The sequence below is a fragment of the Lacerta agilis genome, chromosome 8 (genome assembly GCF_009819535.1).
Source record: "Lacerta agilis isolate rLacAgi1 chromosome 8, rLacAgi1.pri, whole genome shotgun sequence".
Lineage (NCBI taxonomy): Eukaryota > Metazoa > Chordata > Lepidosauria > Squamata > Lacertidae > Lacerta > Lacerta agilis.
This window is the reverse complement of record NC_046319.1, coordinates 33,673,958-33,697,386: the sequence shown is the minus strand read 5'-3', so window position 1 is coordinate 33,697,386 and position 23,429 is coordinate 33,673,958. Positions and strand designations below refer to the sequence as shown.

Here is a 23,429-nt window from a genome sequence, read left to right as displayed (position 1 = left end):
CAAATCATTTCCTGCATTCTGGGGCTTTGTTCTCTGGTGATTTATTTATTTATCATTTGCCCTGGGAAGGTCATGGATGAGAGTTCTGGCACAGTGCGTCCTTTGTGCAGGCGGCTTATCTCCACTGGCTCTTGCAGTAATTCTCCCCAAAGCATGACAAAGGTGAATGTAAAAGTCCATTTTCTTTGTAAAGGGAAGACATTATGGGTTGTCTGGCCTATGCAGGGCCAGTGTTGGGAGATGGCATTGCTGGGAACCTGTCAGGGCCTATGCACCAGAAGTAGCCATGCTGCTGACTAAGGATATCAAAACGTATCCTTTTCTGCTCTGCCCTGTATTCATTGCATGCAGTGTGGTTTCCATTCTGCTGCAATTCATCTTCCACCAAAACCAACCTTTTTCATATCAGTGTCTGCTGTGGAAAAATTGTGCAACTTATGTACTTTATGTAATTCATGACATTGTTCCACCCTGTTCATTTCAGAGCAAAGGAAACACAATGCAAAGGGAGGGATGTAATCAATTACATATGATTTCGCAAGTGTAAATTGCATTCATGTGTTTGATATTAGTTCCGGACATAGGGTAGCATTCAATGCTAGGGCTGCACAGAACATATCCACTGAAGTTAATGAACATTACGATTATTGTATTTACTCAAATGTGATGCACACCTTTTTTGGCCAAATTACATCGCGAAAATTAGGGTGTGCATTAGAGTTGATGGTGCATTAGATTTGATTGCAAGCTTGAAAAACACCCTCTGACATAGCAATTACTTTTTTGGTTTCGAGGTTTTGAAAAGAGAGGTGTGCATTAGATTTGATGGCACATAAGATTCGTGCAAATATGGGAATTTCATAAGGTCTACTCTGAGTAGGACTAGTGTTTCATACCACCCATAGAATAGCATATCATAGCACCAGCAATTTTCACTCCCTTTTCTGTTTTCATCTGAATTCTCTGAGATCCCTACAGCCTCACTAGTGCTGCTTCTCCTCTTTTTCCTTGCTCTTATTACCTCTTCATTTGCTTTATGCAAGTTTGTGAGTGGTAACAAGTTCGAGGAGGAGGAGGAGGAGGAGGAGGAGGAGGAGGAGGAGGAGGCTCCACTTATCTTTGCTCTCATTGGATTGTAGTGTGGAGAGTAAAAGCATTTTAAAAAAATTGCTCAAGGAACCCCAGAATATGGAGCAAATACTGGGAATAATTTAATGCTAATGAGGCACTAGATGGTCTTTGGGCAACTGTGAATCTTTCATGCTCCAAAATGCAGGCGAATCTTAACAAGGACACTCCTGCTCCACAAGATTTAAAGCTGAGCCACATGGTCAGCGGCGCTGGATGGTGCAGCTCTTGCTAGACTGTCCCAGTTTGAATTGCAAAGGAGGAACTACATGTTTCAACACACTCCATGTAATAATGTGATATAGAACATTACAGTATAGCAAATTAGGGGTAGGGGAAAAGATCAACCTGAGGGTCACATTCCCTCCTGGGCCACCTTCCAGGGGCCACATGTCAGTGTGTCCTTGGACTCTGATAACCCCTCCTGCTTCCCTGGATGGAGATTATAGCAGCGAGTGTGTGTAGAAACTAGCCTCCTGTACAAAGGTTAGAATTTACATTGGTTGCTCTGTCCACTTGTCTCTGGCTCTGCCAATCTCTGAGATAGGGAGCTCAGAAGCTTGCCCAGAAATGAATATGGCCTTTGGGATGAAAAGGGTTCCCCACTCTTGGGATGGGTGATCTGAATTGCTCACCCAGGAACACACTTTTGGATGTCCATCCATCATATGTGCCCGTCTTTCTCTGCCATGAAATATATATATGCACACAAAGCACTCTGGCAAATCACAAAGCCATTCCCCTGACATGTGTCAAAAGCCTTCCTATTGTTCCATGATCATTCTATTGTTCGTTGGTTGGTACTCTGCTCTGCTAGCATGTGTGTAATACGGGAGATCTTTTTTGCTACTGGAGAGCTATTCTTAGCTGATGGAAATAAGAGCCCAATCTATGCCTGCTGTGTCTCGAACCGCTTCCTGTAGAAACCGCATGTCGCACACTAGTCGAACGGCAAACTACTGGGGAAAAGAGCAGTTTGGAGAGCTCCTTTTGGAGCTCCTCACAATCTCATTTTTCCTCAGACCACTGTGATCAATTTGGTACCACCAGGAAACTTGACCATTTTGCTACTTGCCCCAGCTCCAGGGCATTTATGAAAAAGTTACAAAGCACAGGTTCCAGAAGTGATTCTTGGCCGGGGGGGGGGGGTCCTACTTTTTACATCCCTTCATTGTAAAACAAAAGTAACAACAGCTCTGTGTATTTATTCTGACCCTCTGCTTCCTTGGAACTTTGGAAGATAGGTGCGACAGCTCGCCTGTCAATCATCTGACATATTTATGACTGGTGCATTATCCTGCTCACCTGTTGAAGTCCTTTGCTCAGCATTTGATAAGTGCTCAACTGCCAGCTGATTGTTGGGCATTTGGGAAGTGCAAGGATTGGGGGGGGAACTGCATTCTGCATAATTGATGGGGAACTCAGCCATGCAGTCAATCCAGTTATAGCTCTACCTGCCCCACATCTGACGCCACATACTATGGCAGGTGTGCTTTCTGCCTATATATACTGTAAATGCTTTCAGTATTTACAGTGTCTCTCTCCAAAAGTCTTTCTTTGGCATGTTCATTTCGTTCTATGGTGCTTTGTACTCCTCAAATTGCTATCATGTCCCCCTTCTGCACACTGATTCCCTAGTTCTACGCCACTTCCGTTTGCACTATCCTAAAGAATTTAACCCTCATCCCTTGGGGATTATTTACCCTGAACTGGACACTTCTCATCTACTGTCAACTTTCTGAAAGTTGCTCTGCCAGAATTTTGGCTGTCATGTCCAACAATTTGTTTCCATTCTGGTTCACGAAGAGCCCTTCTTCTTCCTCGCATAGTCCTGGCTTGTCCCAAAATGCTCTCCTGCACCTACCAGATCCAGGCATCTTTTCCTGACATCATTGTCATGGCTACCAGCCATGATGGCTAAGCTCTGTCTCAGGGTGGCCCAACTTTTCATACTAAGTGAGCCACAAGAGTGCTTTGACACAGAACCCACAGGGTTCACACTGCCTTATTGCACCGGGGGTGGGGGGTAATGAAGACTTTCCCCAGCCCTTGCGCTGCCTTCCCAAAGCTGGGGAGGTGCTAACTAGACTTTGGGAAGGAGGCGGGAGAACTCTTGAACCCTGCTACAGCCCTGTGTTTCCTTCCCAAAGCCCAGCACCATGCTTGAGGGCTGGGCTGGGCTGGGGTTGTCAAATGTTGCCGAAGGCCACCAAAAAAGGCCTTGAAGGCCACACATTGGACCACCTTGCTCTATCTCCATGTTCTTCTGAATACCAGTCATTGGAAACCACAGGGGAGAGTACTCTTGTGCTCAGGTCCTGCTTGACCACTGTGAGGACAGGATGCTGGATGGGCCATTGGCCTGGTCCAGCAGGTCTTGTCTTATGTTCTTATATCCAGGTGGGGCTAGGACAAAGCTTACCTGAATGAAAGCTTGGAGAGCCACAGCCTGTCGTTGTAGACAATACTGAGCTAGATGGTTAGTGGTATGACCCTATAAGGCAGCTTCCTTTGTTTCACTAAGCACATGCCCACAACCTCTATCCAACAGGGACATTCTGTACAATACATCCGGCAATCTACCAGCATACCTGTTATTGCTGTTTGTTGAGATAATCTTCTTGGGCGCCTGGGTCATGAAATGGTGAGGTGAGGATAGTCTGTCCTGGCCTGAGATGCATCTTCGAGTGGGGCTCTCCTCTTGCTCACAGAGCTGTGATCAAAGGTTCCTTTATGATTTTCTATAGAATGAAGAAAATGCTGCTGAAAAAGAGGGGGGTCATTAGCGGTGTGGGAGGATTCACTCTTCTGTTATGTGTTCAGTCCCTTTCATTTTGGGAAGCTTCAAATATATATATTATTATTTTCTTCAGACCACAAGGTGGAGCCATGTAACTTTAAAATAATAATTAACGTACAACATATATAAATGTATACCGTATGCTACATATTACCAGCTTCTGAAGAAGTCCAGTAGATATTTTCAGGAGTCTTTCTTTATTTTTATTTTTTGTAGTAAGAAATCTTTAGGACACCTTTTCCCAACCTGGCACCTTCTAGATATTTGGACTACTCAGTCTGCTGGCTGAGACTGAAGGGTTGTAGTCCCAATCATCTTGAAGGTACCAATTTGAGAAAGTCCTCTCTGGCATCGTAAATATGTACTTTACAGCTGGGGGGGGGGGGGACAAATCTGCTGAGCACCAGTTTTAAAACACCAGCCACCTAAATTAAATCATCTGTGCATCATATTTAGCTGGTCAGATGCTTCATGTGTACCACAGAATGACATGTCGCTGATCCCGTAGAGCTGAATTTCAGCCTTCAGTTCAAGGCAAATAATGCAACTCCTATGCTGAAGGTAAGCAGGTCTTGTTCTGTGTCTGAGGCTACTTGGGAAAGCCGTGATAGAAGAAGGGTGGTTAATAGGTTTGTGAATAAACACAATCCAATTAGCAAGCTTGATATTGGAATTCTCTTCAGCTTTGGTGCTGTATTACTTTCAGAAAACCGTAAAGCAGGGGTGTGGAGCCTTTACCCTTTCCCTCAGAAATAACTTTCTGAGGACTGAATGCCCATGGTAGGTGGGGCTGGAGACAAAGGTGGGCAGGGCCAGAAGTAATAAGTAGGCAGAGCAACAAGTGTGACTCTCTAGCCCTTTCAGAGAGATTTAAAAAGGTTGCAACATTTGAGACTTTTTAGTTTAGAGAAAAGACAAGTAAGAGGTGATACGATAGACGTATTGTGGTAAAACTGGATAGAGAAAAGTTCCTCTCTCATAGCACTAGAGCTCATGGACATGCAAAGAAGCTGAATTTTGGAAGATTCAGGACGGATAAAAGAAAGCTCTTCTTCAACCAACACAGAGCTAAACTGAGTCACTGGACCTGTGGCTGCTCCTACAGATATAAAGGACAGCAGATCTGACCTGGTGTTTGTTTTTGTTGTTGTTTTAATTGGAGTAGATTCTGCTGAAGTAAAAGCCTGCAAAGTTTGGAGCTATGCAGAATGCTTTGTTTTCATAAGCAGTATAAAAGGTAAAGGTAAAGTGACCCCTGACCATTAGGTCCAGTTGCGGATGACTCTGGGGTTGTGGCGCTCATCTTGCTTTACTGGCCGAGGGAGCTGGCATACAGATTCCGGGTCATGTGGCCAGCATGACTAAGCTGCTTCTGGCAAAACAAGAGCAGCACACGGAAATGCCGTTTACCTTCCCACCAGAGCGGTACCCATTTATCTACTTGCACTTTGAGGTGCTTTCGAACTGCTAGGTTGGCAGGTGCTGGGACCGAGCAACGGGAGCTCACCCCGTTGTGGGGATTCGAACTGCCGACCTTGTGATTGGCAAGCCCTAGGCTCTGTGGTTTAACCCACAGCGCCACCCGTGTCCCTCATAAGCAGCATGGATGCTTCTTTTACCCAGTGAACAATCATTCAGAGACTGGATACCTGCTTTCTATGCAGAGAAAAACAAATTCAGTTAAAGCTCATTTTCTGTTGTATCATTTTATACTTTACAAATTGTTGTAACAAGCACCCCCGCTCCCCTCTGGGTGAAATTGCAGAGCAAGAACTATTCCTTAAAAGGCTGTGAAATTTTGAAAGCAGAATTTCCACCTTTACAGGGCACTATGTATATTTAATTTGGAAGGGAAGCAGACTATATTTTAAAAAAACAACCCTGAGGTTTACGAGCACTGTTACAAGATGTGAAAGTGTGTGTGGGGGGGGGATATAATTTCTCCCTTACAGTGTCTCATCTTGCACACTTGAACCTTTCAGGATAAGACTTGTAAATGAACACTTTGATGTCAAATAACAGTCACATGGTTTGGAATAACAAGGGTAGGAAGTGCTCTGTCAAAGCATTCGGAAGAGATTGCAGGATCAAAAGGGAGCAGCTGGATGCGATTTGCATCTCTGCAGGACTCCCCCCCTCCCCAACATTGGGAATCACAGCTTTTCCTGGGGGTGGAGAGGTCAGCTGTGGTTGAAGGAACTGAAATATTACGGGTACATTGAGATCATTAGTTGCACGGCTGTGTAAACCTTCCTATGAGCACCTTAAGGTGGGTGTCCAAAGAGGTTCACTGTTGCCACAGATCAAAGCTGAGAGACACCTTGATATAGATATAGCTCCCATCTTTGAATTATATCTGTACTTGAAATCCGTTATGATCTCCGGTTGTGTACCTGCTACATACAGCTTCATGGGTTGTTTATTTATTTCACAAAATCTGTATACTGCTTGAATGAAAGAAAACAACAACCTCAAAGTGTTTTACATAAATAATAAAACAAAACAAACATCACTTTTAAAAAAGAGAGTTAAAAATGACTTTAACCATTTCGAAAAGATTGAAATCAACGATAAGCTAAAAACCAGACTAAAGTGCATGTCTGCTAGTGTTTCACATGTCTGGAGAAACTTGCCTAAACAAAAATGGTTTAGCAGGTGCAGAAAAGAGTACAATGAAGGTCCTTACCTGATGTCGATAGGCAGGGAGTTTCAGGGTGTGGGTGCCGCCATATGGATTTCTTAGAAATGTGGAAGTGGCTGAGTGGAGATATATGGGGTAAAGTGATTTCTCAGGTAAAGAATATGGGAGAAATTTGATTTACTTTGCCTTTAAAGGTGGACCTACCTATTTTGCAGGGACACGGTGGCACTGTAGTCTAAACCACAGAGCCTAGGGCTTGCCGATCAGAAGGTCGGTGGTTCGAATCCCTGTGACGGGGTGAGTTCCCGTTGCTCGGTCCCTGCTCCTGCCAACCTAGCAGTTCAAAAGCACTTCAAAGTGCAAGTAGATAAATAGGTACCGCTCCGGTGGGAAGGTAAACAGCGTTTCTGTGCGCTGCTCTGGTTCGCCAGAAGCGCCTTAGTCATGCTGGCCACATGACCCAGAAAGCTGTCTGTGACAAAATGCCGGCTCCCTTGGCCAGTAAAGTGAGATGGGCTCTGCAACCCCAGAGTCGTCCACGACTGGACTTAACAGTTGAGGTACCTTTACCTTTACCTTTATCTATTTTGCACTTTCCATGACAATACGCATAATGAAAGACAGTCATCTTTTGAAATTCAGTTTTCGGAATTTGGCAATGCATTTCTCTAGTCAAGTTATGTGTTCAGAAAATGGATATAGTAGGGTAAAGTCTGCATACAAATGCATATGTAAGTGAACATACAAAAATGCATTCTGTTAGGGGGAATTGCTTTACAAAATGTGTATGTTGTGACTCTTCAGTTTAAGGAATGCATCCTGTTTCAGCAGTCGCTTACTTAGACAGTGTCAGGGGGACGTGAAACAAGGCTTCTGCAATGCCTCCCATCCAGTTTGAAACCATTCCAGACCCTGCAAATGCACTAGCAGATTTATTGCTGTACCACTAGGAGATGCATTTGGGGGACAGCAACGAGACATCCTTGTTGCGTGTTGAGGTCCCCAAGCCATCCCCCAAAAATTCACACTTCAGACATAATTTTTGTTTGGGTTTTTGGCAATAATTTCTGGCACAACTTTATTAAAATACAAATTATGTGAGTGGTTGTGTAGGCATTGGTTCAGACTAGCTGTCTGCCGGGACAGAGCTGACTTTCGGTCAGCGATGGGAGAATGCCATCTGGGGAGAGTTAAGGAGGCTGGGGCAGAGCCCTCCCTCTCCCTAGAGGTCCCAGGGGCTCTTGTGTGGCCCTGTCCCCCTACCGGGGGTTTGGACAAAAGCATGTCGAGCCCCTGGATTCCTTTAACGGAATTCCCTGCACAGCATCATCATTCTGGAGGGGGGGGACCACCCTTCCAGTAACCAACACAATAACCAATGCCTAACCGCCAACCTTATAAGTTGTGACTAGTTGCTACTGCAGTAGGCGAAAACCAAATGGCAACAGCCAATCAGCCAAATGGACAAAATTCCTACTGGGCCCCTGCCCCAAAAGCAGACGACCCCATGACAGGCAGTTGCAAGGTCAACGCAGAGGCCTAAAATAAAGGGTGGGAGGGTGGGTGATCCGAAGCACGCAGCCAAGAGAAGGGTCACCCTGCGTGCAGAGCAATATAAAGGACGCTGGGCTGTCCATCACAACATTGCAACATTTAATTCTCCCCAGCAACACCCCAGGGTCCTATTGAAGCTGTGGCCAGCTAACTAACCCCACCCAGCTACCAGGGAGGTGGCTTGTAAGCCCCCACCGCAACACGTGCTCTCCCAAGGGAGAACCCGATTTCCAGAGGGGCACTGGTACCATGGGCTCATCTTGCCAATGTGTTCTAGGGCTGGCACTGCATGCAAATGCTTTTCTTGCTTAGAGTCCTCTAAGACCTGCTGCCTCTGCATAAGGCTCAGTCTAAGGCCGGTGCTCGCTGAAGCAACATCAATGAGACTCTGGAGGGCTGCAGGCTCCTTATCTGTGTTGCAAGCACTGATAGGGGTGAGGAAATGGTCCTCTGAGAAAGGGTTGCGGCATTTGGGGCTTTTATAACTGAGAAAAAAAGAGTGGGGAGTGATAGAGGTGTATGAAATTATGCATGACATGGAAGAAATGGATAGTTTTTTATTCTTCTCTAGTTAGGAACCCATTGATGTTAGCCGCTCTGAGCCTGGTTTTGGCTGGGGATGGCAGGGTATAAATAAAAATTATTATTAGTATTATTATTAGTATTATTAAATTCACAGACTGACAATGGACTAAGGTAGTACTTCTTCACTTATTGCTTGATTAAGTGCCAGTGCTTTTTTATAGAAAAAAAGGCTCTAGAACTGCCCCGCTCCGAGGCCTTGCTCCCTCCTCGCTTTTGCCCCCCCCCCCGCTCTTAACCATGGCAGGAGGGGGAAGATAGGGGAAGGGGGGTGGAAGGGAGGGGACAAGGGGGTGATTTAACCTAGAGCAGAAGACCTCACAAGCACCTCTTGGGTAGAAAACCAAACCATAATAAATAAGGAGGGAAGTGGCAGTAAAGCAGAATGAGGCGATGGCGGGTGGAAAACCCAGACAGCAGTGGCAGCATCGGTTCAAGTCTCTTGCAAAAGCTAATCGGGACAGACAGAGATAGATTTTTTTACATATGCATACATAGTGCATTTGTGGGGGGGAGGGGAGAAAAGGTGCCGGGACTGCGCTTCAGTGCATTCTGGCTCAAAAAAAGTACTGCCCTTAGCCGCAAGGAACATAGGAAGTCATCCTGCACTGAGCCACACTATTGCTCCCTCTGGTTCTATACTGTCTACGCTAAATAGAGCAGGGGCTGTCCAGGGTTTCAGGCTGAGTTCTCCCCCAGTCCAACCTGGAGATGCCCGGGATTGATCTTGAGAGCTCCTGCATGAAAAGCAGATACTCTGCCATTGACCTTTCACCCGCTACAACCTTGGAACGTAGAGGCACTTTGCTGCTTCAGTTGCCTGGCTGCAGAAACACCACTTGTGAATTAAAACACAGTTGATTGTGGCACAGTGATAAGAGCCTTAAGTGTAATCTTGAGACGTGTGTGTGTGTGTGTGTGTGTTTTGATCCTGCTCTGGGCAGAATTTTCAGTCATCTACCTCCTATTGGCTTCTGCATTAATCCTCTTGAAAGACACACGAAGCTTATTTCAGATGTTTAAAAGCACTTTTCTTCACCTTAGTGTGCAGTGGCTCCCAGTGATCCTTCTCCTCCCTGCCCCTCTTGACCCTTTTCTAAGAAGCTACTTTCTCTTTCCTCTCTAGAATGTGCTCCTTTTAGGATGGTTGTATGGAAGCTTGTTTGCTTATTTTGGTTTTTTTCCCCCACTCTGACAATCAAGGAGGAGTGAGCTAAAAAAAGAAAGTATGAAAACATTTTGAAGATCTGACTTCAAAAAAGAAAGAAAGAAAGAAAGAGTAATGCTTTTGCAAATCCAGCACTTGACACTACCTCTCTCCAGCAGTTGCTACAGCTGAAGTGTTAGACAACTTAAAGTAGCAATCCAGTCTTAAAGGGATTTATATGTGGAATTTGGTGGAATCCAAAATGACTGAGCTTTGTTCCAGAGGCAGAGCTAGCTGCTCAAGCACCTGGGCTAGCTGCCCGCGGGGTGGGACGAGTATCCCAGGGGAGCACCACCTGCGGCAAGCGGCAAGTGGCCCGGGAGGGGGCACCTGCGGCGATGTCACCCCCCCTCAGGGATGACACCTGGGGCGGCCCGCGCCTCCTGCACCCCCTTCCTCCTCCAGTGCTTTGTTCACACCAGATCACGTCTTGCATATTTTAATTTATTTATTTAAGAGCATTGCTTGACAGCTTTAATATGTTAAAAATCTCTTCTTTACACTGATTTATTTATTCAGTCTATCATTTATTGATTGATTGCCGTCCTTCACCCTAAAGTCCCAGGGTGGGTTTACAGCATTAAAACACTACATAAAAGCAATTTGAAACAGCTATGCCCCACCCTTTCTCCAGAAGGTTACCAGGCCACCAAACCTGTTAATAATAATAATAATAATAATAATAAGCATTATAAAAGCAGTTAAAAACAAACTCTCAACCAGTGGTTTCAGGGTTGCCAGGGACGGTATTGTTCTGAGCGACAGAAAAGAATTTTGGAAGATGCTCTTTTGAAATACCAATCCTCTGGTTATCTCAGAGGGGCCTTGGGGTGGAGGTTGTTGTTGTTGGGTTTCTTTGTTTTCTACCGCAGTGTCTATCAGCTCCCCAAATGGATGCATGCAATCTGCCTGATTCTTATTTTATTTGATCTTGAACATCCCCCATTAACGCTTGTTACACTTTGATATTTAAATTAGCCGTGTCCTGATGAGAGAATGCATTTGCTTTCCCAGAGAGACTGTATCGTGGAGATGAATTTACTCAGCCAAGTGTTGTAGCTATTGCTACACACACACACACACACACAGACAGAGAGAGAGAGAGATTAAAACATTATGTTATATCCCACATCTGGAATGTTGCTCGGGAGACAATGTGAGGTTCTGTGTCTGCAGTGGGAAATGGAGTAGGATGCAGGAAGGGAATCCAGGGACTCAGCTATACAGCTGCAAATATAACATTTTAAGTGTGTTTTAAGTGCATTATACAAATTAGCAATGGTGAGCTAATGGCAAATTCAACATATATTTTAAAACTTTTTTTAAAAAAATAGCATTTGCACAGCACTTTTTTTTATATATGTCTAGATTCAGCCCAGGAAGCATTGCCTGACCGGGTTAAAACGGGTTGCATAATTAGAAGCATAGAATTGTAGAGTTGGAGCTTGGTTGATCTCTGTCTTGGTGCTTCTGTTTCCAGGTGCCTTCCTCATACCTTACATACTCTTCCTCCTCATTGCTGGGATGCCCTTATTCTATATGGAACTAGCTTTGGGCCAGTATAACAGAGAAGGGGCTGCCACTGTTTGGAAAATCTGTCCACTTTTTAAAGGTAAATCCCAGGCTTTCTGCTTATTTGCAATATCTTCTGGAGTTTCTTGCTATTGAACACATCTCCGAGGCTTGTACTGAAAGTTTTTGACAAGGCCAGAATCACTAACATCTGTAGTTTGAGAGTCACTTGTTACTAATACCTTTACAGTGGTACCTCAGATTACAAACACTTCAGGTTACGTTTTTTTCAGGTTGCGGACCGCAGGAAACCTGGAAGCACCGGAGAGGATTACTTCCGGGTTTCGCCACATGCGCAGAAGCGCCAAATCGTGTCATACGCGTGCACAGACGCAGTGCTGCAGGTTATGAATGCTGCAGGTTGCGAGTGTGCCTCCATCACGGATTATGTCCGCAACCCGAGGTTCCACTGTATTGCTCATCAGCACAAAATAGACTATAGGGCAGCCTTCAGCAACTTGGTACCTTCCAGATGTTTTTGCACTACAACTTCCATCAGCCCCAGCCAGCAATGGTGCATTGGCTGAGGCTGACAGGAGTTGTATTCCCAAACATCTGGAAGGCACTAAGTTGGTGGAAGCAGATATAGCAGGAAGATAGACACCATTTTGCATGAAGATATATAGGAGATTTTTTTTTAAAAAAGGTTCCTCCAGGGAAAGTGTTAGCTATTTGACAAGTCTAAAAATATTTGGGTAAATGCTGATGAACTATCCCAGCCCAAAAGCATCCACCTTACTAACAACAAAAAGATGCCTTGCTCATCAACAGGTCTGCACAAATCCCCAAAACAAACGGCTCTTCAATAAAACTGTAGTGAATTATTATAAGGATGCTGGATTAGATGGTACATTAGTCTCATCCAGGAGGCTCCTCTGTTCTTTTGCTGCTGACCATTGCAAAACTGGTAGCGAAAGTGAAAACAACAACAGCACCCTGAGCTAGGCCAAAATTTAGTGTACCACACCTGCAGCCCTCATGCAGTGCCAGGCTTTGGGAAGGAGGTGGGAGGCTCTGGCAGGATCCTAGAGCCTTCCCTCCTCCTTCCCAAAGCTGGGAAAGTGGTAACTAAGCTTTGTGAAGGGGGTGAGAGGTATCTAAGCCCCTGCCAGAGACCTCAAGCTTCCTTCCCATAGCCGGCCATGTGCTTCTCTCTACTAAGTACCCAGCGCCGGGGGACTGGCCAGACTGCCCTAAAACTGCCTCTGATAACAAGGAAAGGGAATCAGGGTCACTCCTCTATCTGCCATCTTTTCCCACCTGCCTCATTTTTAAACTGGAACTTTCCCAATGAGATTTTTTTCTCACCGACTCACTCTCAATTTTCTGTTCCCCCCCCCACACACACAAAACCCCCAAGTTCGCATTCTGGTGATGCCTGCCTCACCTGAATAATAGGAACAGCCATGGTGGATCTCTGTGTGTTGCCGTTTAAACTCCAGTACATTTGGACCCAGAGTAAAAATGTAGCTGTTGATGAAATGCTGATAGTGGGAAAGCCTTGGACAGAGCTAGGTCCAAAGCTCTAGCTTTGGGTGTCATGGGCTGCAACCTCCAGAGCTCTCATTTTCATGGTTTTTCATGAATGTGAATCTTTAGTGGTGGTGATAAGCCAACAGTTTATTCCTAATTAGTTAAAAACTATTCTAATTGGGGGTGGGGGTGGGGAGAGAGAGAAGTTAGCTAATTTTAGTTTGCTGCACCTGGAAAGACCCTTTGGACCAGAAAGCAAACAGACATTAAACACAACAGGCTAATATTAACTATAAATGGTAGTGCTGTAAAAACCGGGACTTGGTGGTAATGATGTGAGCCCGCTGTCTTTGGCACTAAGACCGTACCCTGCAATCACTGTGGAAGTATTCATTCAAAGGTTGGGATAAGAAGGCTGCCTTCAACCACTCGGGTGTCACCCAGCTGTTGTAAATAGCAGGCTGTGTCCAGATTTGCTTCTCAAATTTACTCTAATGACATGCTAACATAATATACCCCAAGGGTGGTATTCTGGATTTTCAGTTTGGGTTTACACTACTTTTGTACACATTTTTTCTAGGATTGACAAGTCAATCAATTAACCAGTCAGATCACCAGTTTACGCCTGTTTATTTCACTACGGTTAAATGTTGTCAAATATTCCAGCGTACAGGTCACAGATTACCTTTGCAAGAGCCTTTTAAAAGTTGGCCATTATTGCTATTTTAGCATCTTTCACCTTTACAACAGCATTTTTTCAGTAAAAAGGAATAATTTCGAATTGTAACATTGGAAGGGATCCTGAGAGTCATTTAGTCACCTCCTGAAATGGGGGAGTCTCAACTAAATCATCCATGACAGATGACCATTCAACCTCTGCTTAAAAACCTCCAATGAAGGAGAGTCCGCCACCTGTCAAGGGAGTCATGTTCTGAGTCTTCTTTTTTTTCTTTTTAAGGTTGCTGTTACCTTCTACTATTGGAATTTTTGTATATTTCAGTAGCTAGGCACCTTTGAGAGGAAAGGCAGAAATAATAATAATAATAATAATAATAATAATAATAATAATAATAATAAGTGCAAAACATGACCCTGCTATAAAAACCCAAGAAAAGAGCTATGCCATGAATTATTTGCATTTACAGTTTACAATAATGGGATGCAGGTGGCGCTGTGGGTTAAACCACAGAGCCTAGGGCTTGCCAATCAGAAGGTTGGTGGTTCGAATCACCATGATGGGGTGAGCTCCCATTGCTCAGTCCCTGCACCTGCCAACCTAGCAGTTCAAAATCACGTCAAAGTGCAAGTAGAAAAATAAGTACCACTCTGGTGGGAAGGTAAACGGCGTTTCCGTGCTTGGCCAGAAGCAGCTTAGTCATGCTGGCCACATGACCCAGAAGCTGTACAACGGCTCCCTCAGCCAGTAAAGCGAGATGAGCGCTGCAACCCCAGAGTCATCTGCGACTGGACCTAGTGGTCGGGGTCTCTTTATCTTTACCTTTACAGTTTACAATAATTCACTGCACTTTCCTTAAAAAGTTAATTTAATTGTTCTCACAATATGTTAGCTATTTTTTTGTAATTAGCGTAAGTATTTGGGTTGCTTGTTTTAATTATGGTGATTTCTCCCCTACCTTTCAAGTAAAAGCCTCTCGGTTTTCTGATGTAGGTATTTAAGCAGAGTCTGGACAAGTCATCTCTCAGGGACGCTGCAGTTGAATCCTGCATTGCAGATCCTGCTTTGAGCAGAGGACTGGACTTGATTACTTTCAAGATCCCTTCCAACTCAATTTTTTAATCAAATTTGGCATCCATATGGTCAGAAATACAACAAAGCATGGAAACATAAAGCCTGTGCCTTGATTGACCAGTCTGTGTACCCCACCCTGAATGAAAGCCGATCTTGCTTCCCAGCACCAAGCAAACACCTTGGTGTGGAATTGTTGTTGTTGTTGTTTAGTCATTTCATGACCCCATAGACCAGAGCATGCCATGTACTCATGTCTTCCACTGCCTCCCACAGTTTGGTCAAACTCAAGTTGGTAGCTTCAAGAATACTGTTCAACCATCTTGTCCTCTGTCGTCCCCTTCTCTTGTGCCCTCAATCTTTCCTAACATAAGGGTCTTTTCCAGGGGGTCTTCTCTTCTCATGAGGTGGCCAAAGTGGAATTATTATTGTTAATAATATTTGGCAAATAGTTGGTTGGGGTGATGAGCAATGCCACCCAATTCTAGCCCTCACTAGGAAGATGAACCTGATGTGACTTACAGCTTCATGTGTAATCTGGTTTTCCTTTGTCTTCAGGTGTAGGCTATGCTGTGATACTCATAGCTCTATACGTGGGTTTCTACTACAACGTTATCATAGCTTGGTCTCTGTATTATCTGTTTGCATCCTTCACACTGGAGGAGCTTCCCTGGACGAAGTGTGGCAACCCCTGGAACAGCCCCAACTGCATAGACCCCAAACTCATCAATGCCTCAGCATTTGCCGCTGGAACTACTTATTCCAAGTACAAGATAACTCCTGCAGCTGAATTTTATGAGTAAGTCTGGGGCTCCTTGTGGCTTTCACTTTTGGAAAACAGTTTGCAGTTGCTCTGGGATGTATTTAAGGGCCTCTCCTGATATCCTTTTAAATATACATTTGTGTTGATTTGTACTCATTATGGTTGTCACCAGTGCTTTCCCCCCTAGAAAAATAGGTGTCAGTACTCACCATGAAGTTGTTACAGTAAGTATTACAGTTTTTAACAACAACCCAAAAAGGGGTGCCGGTACCGCATACCCTTGAGTACCCCCTGGGGGAAAGCACTGGTCATCACAATGGTTATACACAATCTCACTTTCATTGCCATTTGAACCTGCTAAAATTTGGGGTGGCCAAGCTGCTTCATTTACAATTGGCACATGCCCTGTAGCCTCCTGCTCAAACTCTGCAACTTTTTATACCACAGTTGTCCTGGGTTTGTGCATTTTCCCCACTTTTGTAGCTCAAGACAACAATAATGTCGTAACATTGGGGAAACATCCCAGGAAGACTAATAAAGCTGATTGATACGTGGGCGATCCGGCATTACTCTACCACTAAATGCACTCTTACTGCACCAAAGACTTGTTGCCAACCTCTCCACTAATCTGAAGAGAGCCTAAGTTATGCCCTACCAATCATTTTTGGGCATGGGGGCACATGTGGATTTTTGAGTGAGTATTGTGGACACCACCGCCTCTAGCCACTTATTTTTTCCTCTGCCCCAGATCAGCCACTTTTCTTGGGGACAAGAAGCGTGATTGTACCTGCACACAAACTTTGCTTTCAAGAGATCTTGATAAAAGTTCTATCTAGTAGAATTAACCTGAACCTTGAAAAGCACATAGAGATGAAAGGGAAAGTGGGAAAGAGTGCCCTTCGTCCATCCTCCTCCATCTACTCGATCTACTTTTCAGGGGAGAAAAAAGTAATCAGGGGGGCAGGTTAAACCCCTGATATCTCCTGGTAGGGCTGGAAGAGAACCCTGTCTGCAATCTTTGAGAGCTGCTGCCAGTCAGTGTAGACATTTCTGAGCTAGAAGAACCAATAGTTTGACTGAGTATGAGTCAGCCTCCTGTGTCCCTTTGTTCCCCTGGACCCACTCAACAATGGAAATAAGTTTCCTGAGTCTGAATGCTGTATTCAGGATGTAGCAATTGACGATTCAGATCCTCTTGTAGCCATTGATACCACTGTTTGTGGGTTGCCGCTGACACATCTGTGGGACCTAGTGGATGCTTGAGTTTCATTATCTTTGAGCCCCGTTCAGCCTGTGTTATTAAACGGCACAGAATTTGTGATTGTTACTAGCAAAGGCACAATGTAAAAGGCTAAGTGGCTGTCTGTTGCAAAACACCCCCACCCCCATAGGTCTCTATTATTTGATCTAGGCAGTAATTATGGCAGTGGAAGTGGAAATAGATGTGTAGTGTTTTCTATTATTTCCTCTATAGTTGTATCAAAAAGATAATGCAAGAGAGAAGTCCAGAAAGTGGTGCTCCTTACTCAAGTTGGCCTCACAACACAGGGATGGAGCAATTTTCCTCTCAGCAAAGTTTATTTGCTTAACAATGTGTTTTGCATTGTAGTATTAATGCATTTTCTTTTTAGAAGACAAACAAATACATTGACCAGTTTTAGAACCATGGGATCATTTATTACCTTTGAACCTTTAACCATTTCCCCTCATTATTTTGATAAGCTTCAGCAGGCATAATCAAATGCCACGTAATACTAAAAACAAATAATTAAAATGAAAGCAGCTATTTTCTCCCACCATCTCTAATCTAGCACCTTTCAGATGTTACTGGACTACAACTTCCATCTTCCTTGACTGTTGGCCATGCTGGCTGGAGCTGATAGGAGTTGGTGTCCGACAACATCTGGAGGGTCAGAGGTCTAATGAATGTTCATGATGGTTTTGCCTTTAGTTATTATTATTTATTAAATTTCTATACCGCCCTTCATCTGAGGATCACAGGGCAGTTTATAATATAACAACACGAGAATACATACTATAGTAACACACAATAACCTCTTCACATAGTTTAAAAGGCCATAGATTCTTTAATTAGCTGAACACCTTGGAGAAGTGGAATGTTTTTGCCTCCTGCCTAAAGATATGGAATGAAGGCATGATCTAGGGCACGGGGGGAAGTGGGGAAGGCCGTGTTGTAGATAAAAACAACCGAGAACAGCTTTATCATTTTCTTCTTGTGACTGTAACATCCCACATTAGCCTTGGTTTGGTTTGGTTTGGTTTGGTTTTTACATGTTTGTCTCATAAAGTTCTATTTTGCTATTTGGGTTATATGGATAAAATTTAATAAAAACACTTTTTAAAAGCAAAAGTTTGGAGGGGCACTTTTATAGTCTGATTCATAGCTGTCATGGCTGTGCCCCTGAATCCATGTACTGACAGAAACAACTTCGAAGTGAAAGCCTTCATATATACAGCTGTGCATACCAAAACTCACATGCAATTGGTCCATGAAAACATGGGAGGCATCATTATACCTGGTCAGTCTATTGTCAGCAGCTCTCCAGGGTTTCTCCAGGTGTCTCTCCCATCTCTACCTGGACATGCACTTTCTGCATGCCAATCAGATGTTCTACCACTGAGCTGTGTCCCTAATTACTGTTCTATAGAGACAGTTTTGAGGTCTATTTTTTTTAAAGTGCCCCCCTTCTGGGGTCTATTTTTTTTAAGTGTCCCCATCGTCTCTCTGTCCCAGCATTCTTCTCATCTTCCTACGCCCAGCTTCATTACTCTGAAAGCAATTCCCTTCAGCAATATCTTATGCCTGAAACAGCTGCAAGAGAGGGTTTGAACCTGTTATTTTCCACATGCAAATTTGTGGGTGGTGAAAACTGGGAAATTATTTTGCTGAGTTTTCCCCCAGGAGAGGAGAAAATCTCTGAACAATATCTATAGAGATATGGTTTCTACGTCATGTGTTTAAGAGTAGGGTGTTTGTTTTTTCTGGCTCCGTCTTAAAGACCAAGATTGAAAAACAAAGTGGGCACATCTCATCCAGGCATTTCACATTCTTTTAAATTCTGTTTCCTGTTTAGGCTTCATGTCCTTTTAACAGCGCCATAAAGAGTGGACTTTCAATGCAGCTCAGAAAGGAGAAATTTAATCTACAATAGAGGGCAATCTAAGGGTCTTGGGTTTAGTTTGTATCCCTAATGACCATAATCTTTTTTTGTCAGAGGTCTCTAAGGCTCCATCTGCACTATGTATATAAAGCTGTATCTTACTCCATTAAACAGCCAAGAGTCCTGGGAAATGTAGTTTGCTAAGGCTGCTGAGAGTTGTCACGAGCAGGGCCGGTGCGTCCATTTAGGTGAAGTAGGCAGTTGCCTAGGGTGCCAAAATGGAGGGGGTGCTGGCCAGCCTGCCCCCCGCCCCCCGCCGCCGCCCAGTGCCGCTCTGCCAGTGGCAGAGTGGCAGGGGAGGGGGGAGCAGCCTGAAATCGGGCTTCTCTGCAGGGCCGGTGTTAGGGATTGGTGGGGGCGCGCGCGCCAGAAGATGATCTCGCCTAGGGCACAAAAAACCCTAGCACCAGCCCTGGTCACGAGACCCCTATTTCCCCCAGAGCACTACAAACTACACTTCCTAGGATTCTAACCCTCTAATTGCCTCACCAAGCTACCATTTCCAGAGTCCTCTTGCACTCTGGGTATTGTAGCTCTGGGAGGGGAAATGAGATGTATTTATGGGAGGGACAAATGATGCACTCTGCCCAGGGCAACAAATTCATGGGGGCATTTGCAACACCACCAAGGGGGTGTGTGAACTCTTAGCTTTCATTTTTTTTAAAAAAAAATCTCTCCAATATGAGAAAAGGATGCTGGACTAGATGGGACATGGGCCTGATCCATGAGGCTCATGTTAGAGTCTTGGGCTTGGAGGGATGAATTTACCCTCCTGGGCCAGAGGTTCCACACCCCTACTCTAAAGCAAGAGTGTATATCCAGGGTATTTTCACAGCTAAGGCAAAACATGTGTAAAGTGACCTACTTGAGTATGCATTCTTGCTTAAGGACACAAGAAATGCCTTGATGGAGCAGAAACAGATCCGCCTAGTCCAGCGTCCTTTGCAACAATCCCCGAGTAGACAGCCAGAAATTGATTACCAGCTCACCACTGAACATGGCCTACATCATTGGTTAGGAGGAATGACAAAATATGCCTGGGGGTGCAGGAGGGCTCCCCCTCCAATCTAGGAAACCTGGATGACTAGTCCTGACATCAAACTGAGCTGTGTATTACTTTTTCTTTGTTTTTACTTCTATGTTTTTCAGACCTCTTGATGAGACCTGATCTTGACAAACAGCTCACTCTTTGCTGAAACCAAATCACACACTTCAAACAAGTGTGGAGCCAGTTAGTGATTGTTTTTCCATACAAAAGGATCTAACTCAATCCCTCTTCTGTCTCTTTTTGCTTAGGCGGAGAGTTTTGCAGCTTCACCTAAGCCGGGGGATTCATGATATCGGCTTGCCCCAATGGCAGCTCACACTGTGTCTCGTGGTCGTGGTGTTCACTGTTTTCTTCAGCCTGTGGAAAGGTGTGAAGACTTCAGGAAAGGTTGGCAAATATTTTCCTAATACATATATTTTTTTTCCCTATTAGGGTTTTGGTGGTTCAAACCATGGTTTGCACAGAACACTGTCTACTTTCAAGTCATGCTTTGTGTTCCAGACAATATAGGCACACAGCTTCCACCTTCCCTTCACCTTCCCTGATGCTATGCCAAGCAGTGGAGTACCCCCTAAACAGTGTGCCTGTCATGGACTGGCTGGATGCAGAGTAGTGGTGGGAGGCACTAGCTAGGGAACCCCCAAGGTCAGAAGCCAAGAAGGTAACATGGTTGGTGAGCAGGAAGAGGTTATGGCAGAGGGCAGCTCAGACTCTGAGGCAGAAGCAGCTGGAGGAGGGTGGGGCCAGAAGATAGAGGGGCAGACTGCTCAAGAAGCCAGGGAGTCTCCCCCTCCTGCTGTGGCCAGGTTCCCTCCCCCCAGGTCTCCTTAGAATACAGAGAAAAATGAAGAGAGTGGAGCACAGTTTGCAACTGCTTGGGAAATACCTTGGAGAGGAGGAGCCTTAGGGAAGGCAGGGACCATCAGTCCCTGCATTTGCTTTGTTGGAACAAGACCTACTGGGAAGAGTTGCTGTTATGGTTTCTGGAATAAAGAGTTAACTTCACTGACCCTGGGTTTTTCTTTGATTGCCAACCTACACTTGACTCTAGCTCCTGACAGCCTCAACCCATCTAAAATACCTGCTCAGACTTCCACAGCCTCTCTTGATTAGGTGCCAAAGACTGAACATGGTTTGATTGAGGTTTGTTTTACGTAACCACAGATAGATCAAGCCACAATTTCCTGCATTTAGACTTAATGGCGAATTCTGCTTGGTTCAATCTCTCTTTATACATGAAAAGCAGAAGGGAGAAAGGAATGGGAGCAAGATACTCCATAAAACCTTGTCCTGATGTATATTTTGCTCTAGGATGTTTAGTTTGGCCAGAATCGAATATACCCTTCCAGAGTTGGTGCTAAATACTGCTACCATAGCCACTAGAATGCCATGGAAATTTGTGTCCCGGGCTTTTAAGATTCATCTACCCATGTATTATCTGAAACCAAAGGGGGCACATTGCTTGCCAGATGTGAATTCCACCCCCCCCCCAGCTCTCCTACCCCACTATACTGAAATGGAAAGATGCTGTTCAAATGGTTGGTTTCATTACTTTTTTAACAACAAAAAAGCAGTCAAAGAGAGAGGAGCGTCTCCACCCCCATTGTTCAGCCCGGACACTGAGGTCCAGCTTGCAAGGGCCTTTTGGAGATTCCCTCACTGTGATAAGTGAGGTTACAGAGAACCAGGCAGGGGCCTTCTGAGTAGTGGTGCCTGCCCTGTAGAATGCCCTCCCATCAGACGTCAAGGAAATAAGCAACTATCTGACTTTTAGAAGACATCTGAAGGCAGCCCTGTTTAGGGAAGTTGTTAATGTTTGGTGTTTTATCGTGTTTTTAATATTCTGTTGGGAGCCACCCAGAGTGGCTGGGGAGGCCCAGCCAGATGGGTTGTATATAAGTAATAAATTGTTGTTGTTGTTGTTGTTGTTGTTGTTGTTGTTCTGTCTGCCATTCAAGAGACAGACCAATATTTTTTGTTGCTTAACAGGTTGTATGGATAACAGCCACATTGCCTTATGTTGTTTTATCCGTACTGTTAATCCATGGACTGACATTGCCTGGTGCGTATGATGGAATCAAAGCATACCTCAACATTGACTTTAGAAGATTAAAAGAAGCCACAGTGAGTGCTTGGTTTCAACCTTCGCATTTAACACTGAAAAGGAGATTACAGTAACAAACCAAGTTTGTTCATTCACATGCAGTTGATTTATCATTGGATAGAGAGAAGTTTTTGTGCCCCTCTCATAATATCCAACAAGGACATCCAACGAGGCTGAATGTTGGCAGATGGAGGTCTGGTAAAATAAAGCACTTATTCATATATTGCATGGTTAAGCAATGGAACACCCCCCCCACAGGAGGCAGTGATGGCCACCATCTTGGGTGTATTTAAAAGAGGATTGGACAAGTTTGTGGATAAAAATATCAGTGACTAGTAGCTGTTATGGTTATGGTCCGAGGTCGTAATGCTTCTGAACACCAGTTGCTGGAAATCACAGGTGGGGAGAGTGCTCTTGTGCTTGGGATCTGCTGGTCAGTTTCTCAGAGGCATCCAGGTGGCCAGTGTGAGAAGAGGATGCTGAACTAGATGAGTCATTAGCCTGACCCAACAAGCTCTTCTTATCTTCTTAATTAACAACAACAAAATTCAGTACACCGAGCTTTCCATGTGCACTCATGCTAAGAGATGCTAGGAAATTGCATCTGTTAAGGGCCATGTACTTAACAGATGTGTTATTTAGGTAATTCAAGATGAACCTCTGCCTTTTAGAACTGGGTGGCTGTCAGTGACAAAGTGGTGGACCTAAGTCACAGCTTTGTCTATTTGCTGTTCATTTCCAGGCCCAATTCAAGCTGCTTCATGTTGCTATTCTCTGGGGTTATCCCATATCTTCTCAAAGGTACCTGATACTGAACAATGAATCCTTGCCTCTGGAATGCCTACGGCAGGAAGTAGTAACCTCATTGGCTCTCCAGCAATGAATGAATTGCCGTCCTGCAGACATCTAGTGTCTCTTTCACAAAAGGAGCAGCAGTAGCTACCCAGTGAAATCTGAGATGCCAGGAAGAGTGTGTCTCCCTCCTTCATTGTTCTCTGTAAAGAGCTTCCTGCAAATACTTTCATGTTTGTGGGTGCCCTGGTTGTTTTTCTCTTCCTCAGGCTATAAATCTGCCTATGATTGTTTGCCAGCAAGAATCATGCATTACCACAATGGCGTAGTAATGCTTGCAATGACGCAATGCTAAAGCTTAGAAGAAGAGACTGGCTGGCACCTCTTGAGAAAATATTTAGGAAATCTGAAATAGTTTTGGGTAAACAGCTTTGCATAGTACTAGTGCTGTTGAAGTCAACATATAGCACAAATGTAGATTGCAGCCTGCAGCTGTGGTGTACTTGGAATTAAAACAAAAACAACAGTTGGATTTATGTGTCAGAGGTGAGAAATAAAAGAGTTTTAAGCTTAAATCATGCAGGAAGTAAATTTATGGGTGTGAGGGGGAATGGAAGGTCAGGGGACAGTTATGGTGGAACAAATTATTTGAATTGGACATGGCTGAAGGTTGAATCAGGTGTAATATCTGCCCATTTGAATGACCTTTAAAAAAAAAGTACAGTTTGAGTGACAGGGGGAAACCAGCCAGATGGGTGGGGTATAAATATAATAATTGTAATTGTAATAATTAAATGATGATGATGATGATGATCATCATCATCATCATTACCTTC

At 44.4% G+C, this 23,429-nt stretch overlaps 1 protein-coding gene across 1 annotated transcript in view; it reads left to right on the top strand.

The window, feature by feature from the left end:
* The window catches only part of SLC6A2 (solute carrier family 6 member 2), a 60,387-nt gene that overhangs the window by 10,289 nt on the left and 26,669 nt on the right, over positions 1 to 23,429 (top strand). The window contains exons 3-6 of the mRNA XM_033156839.1: positions 11,393 to 11,524; positions 15,263 to 15,503; positions 19,946 to 20,084; positions 21,687 to 21,821. Of these exons, the coding sequence (XP_033012730.1) occupies positions 11,393 to 11,524; positions 15,263 to 15,503; positions 19,946 to 20,084; positions 21,687 to 21,821 (647 nt within the window). The remainder of the gene's footprint in view (positions 1 to 11,392; positions 11,525 to 15,262; positions 15,504 to 19,945; positions 20,085 to 21,686; positions 21,822 to 23,429) is intronic.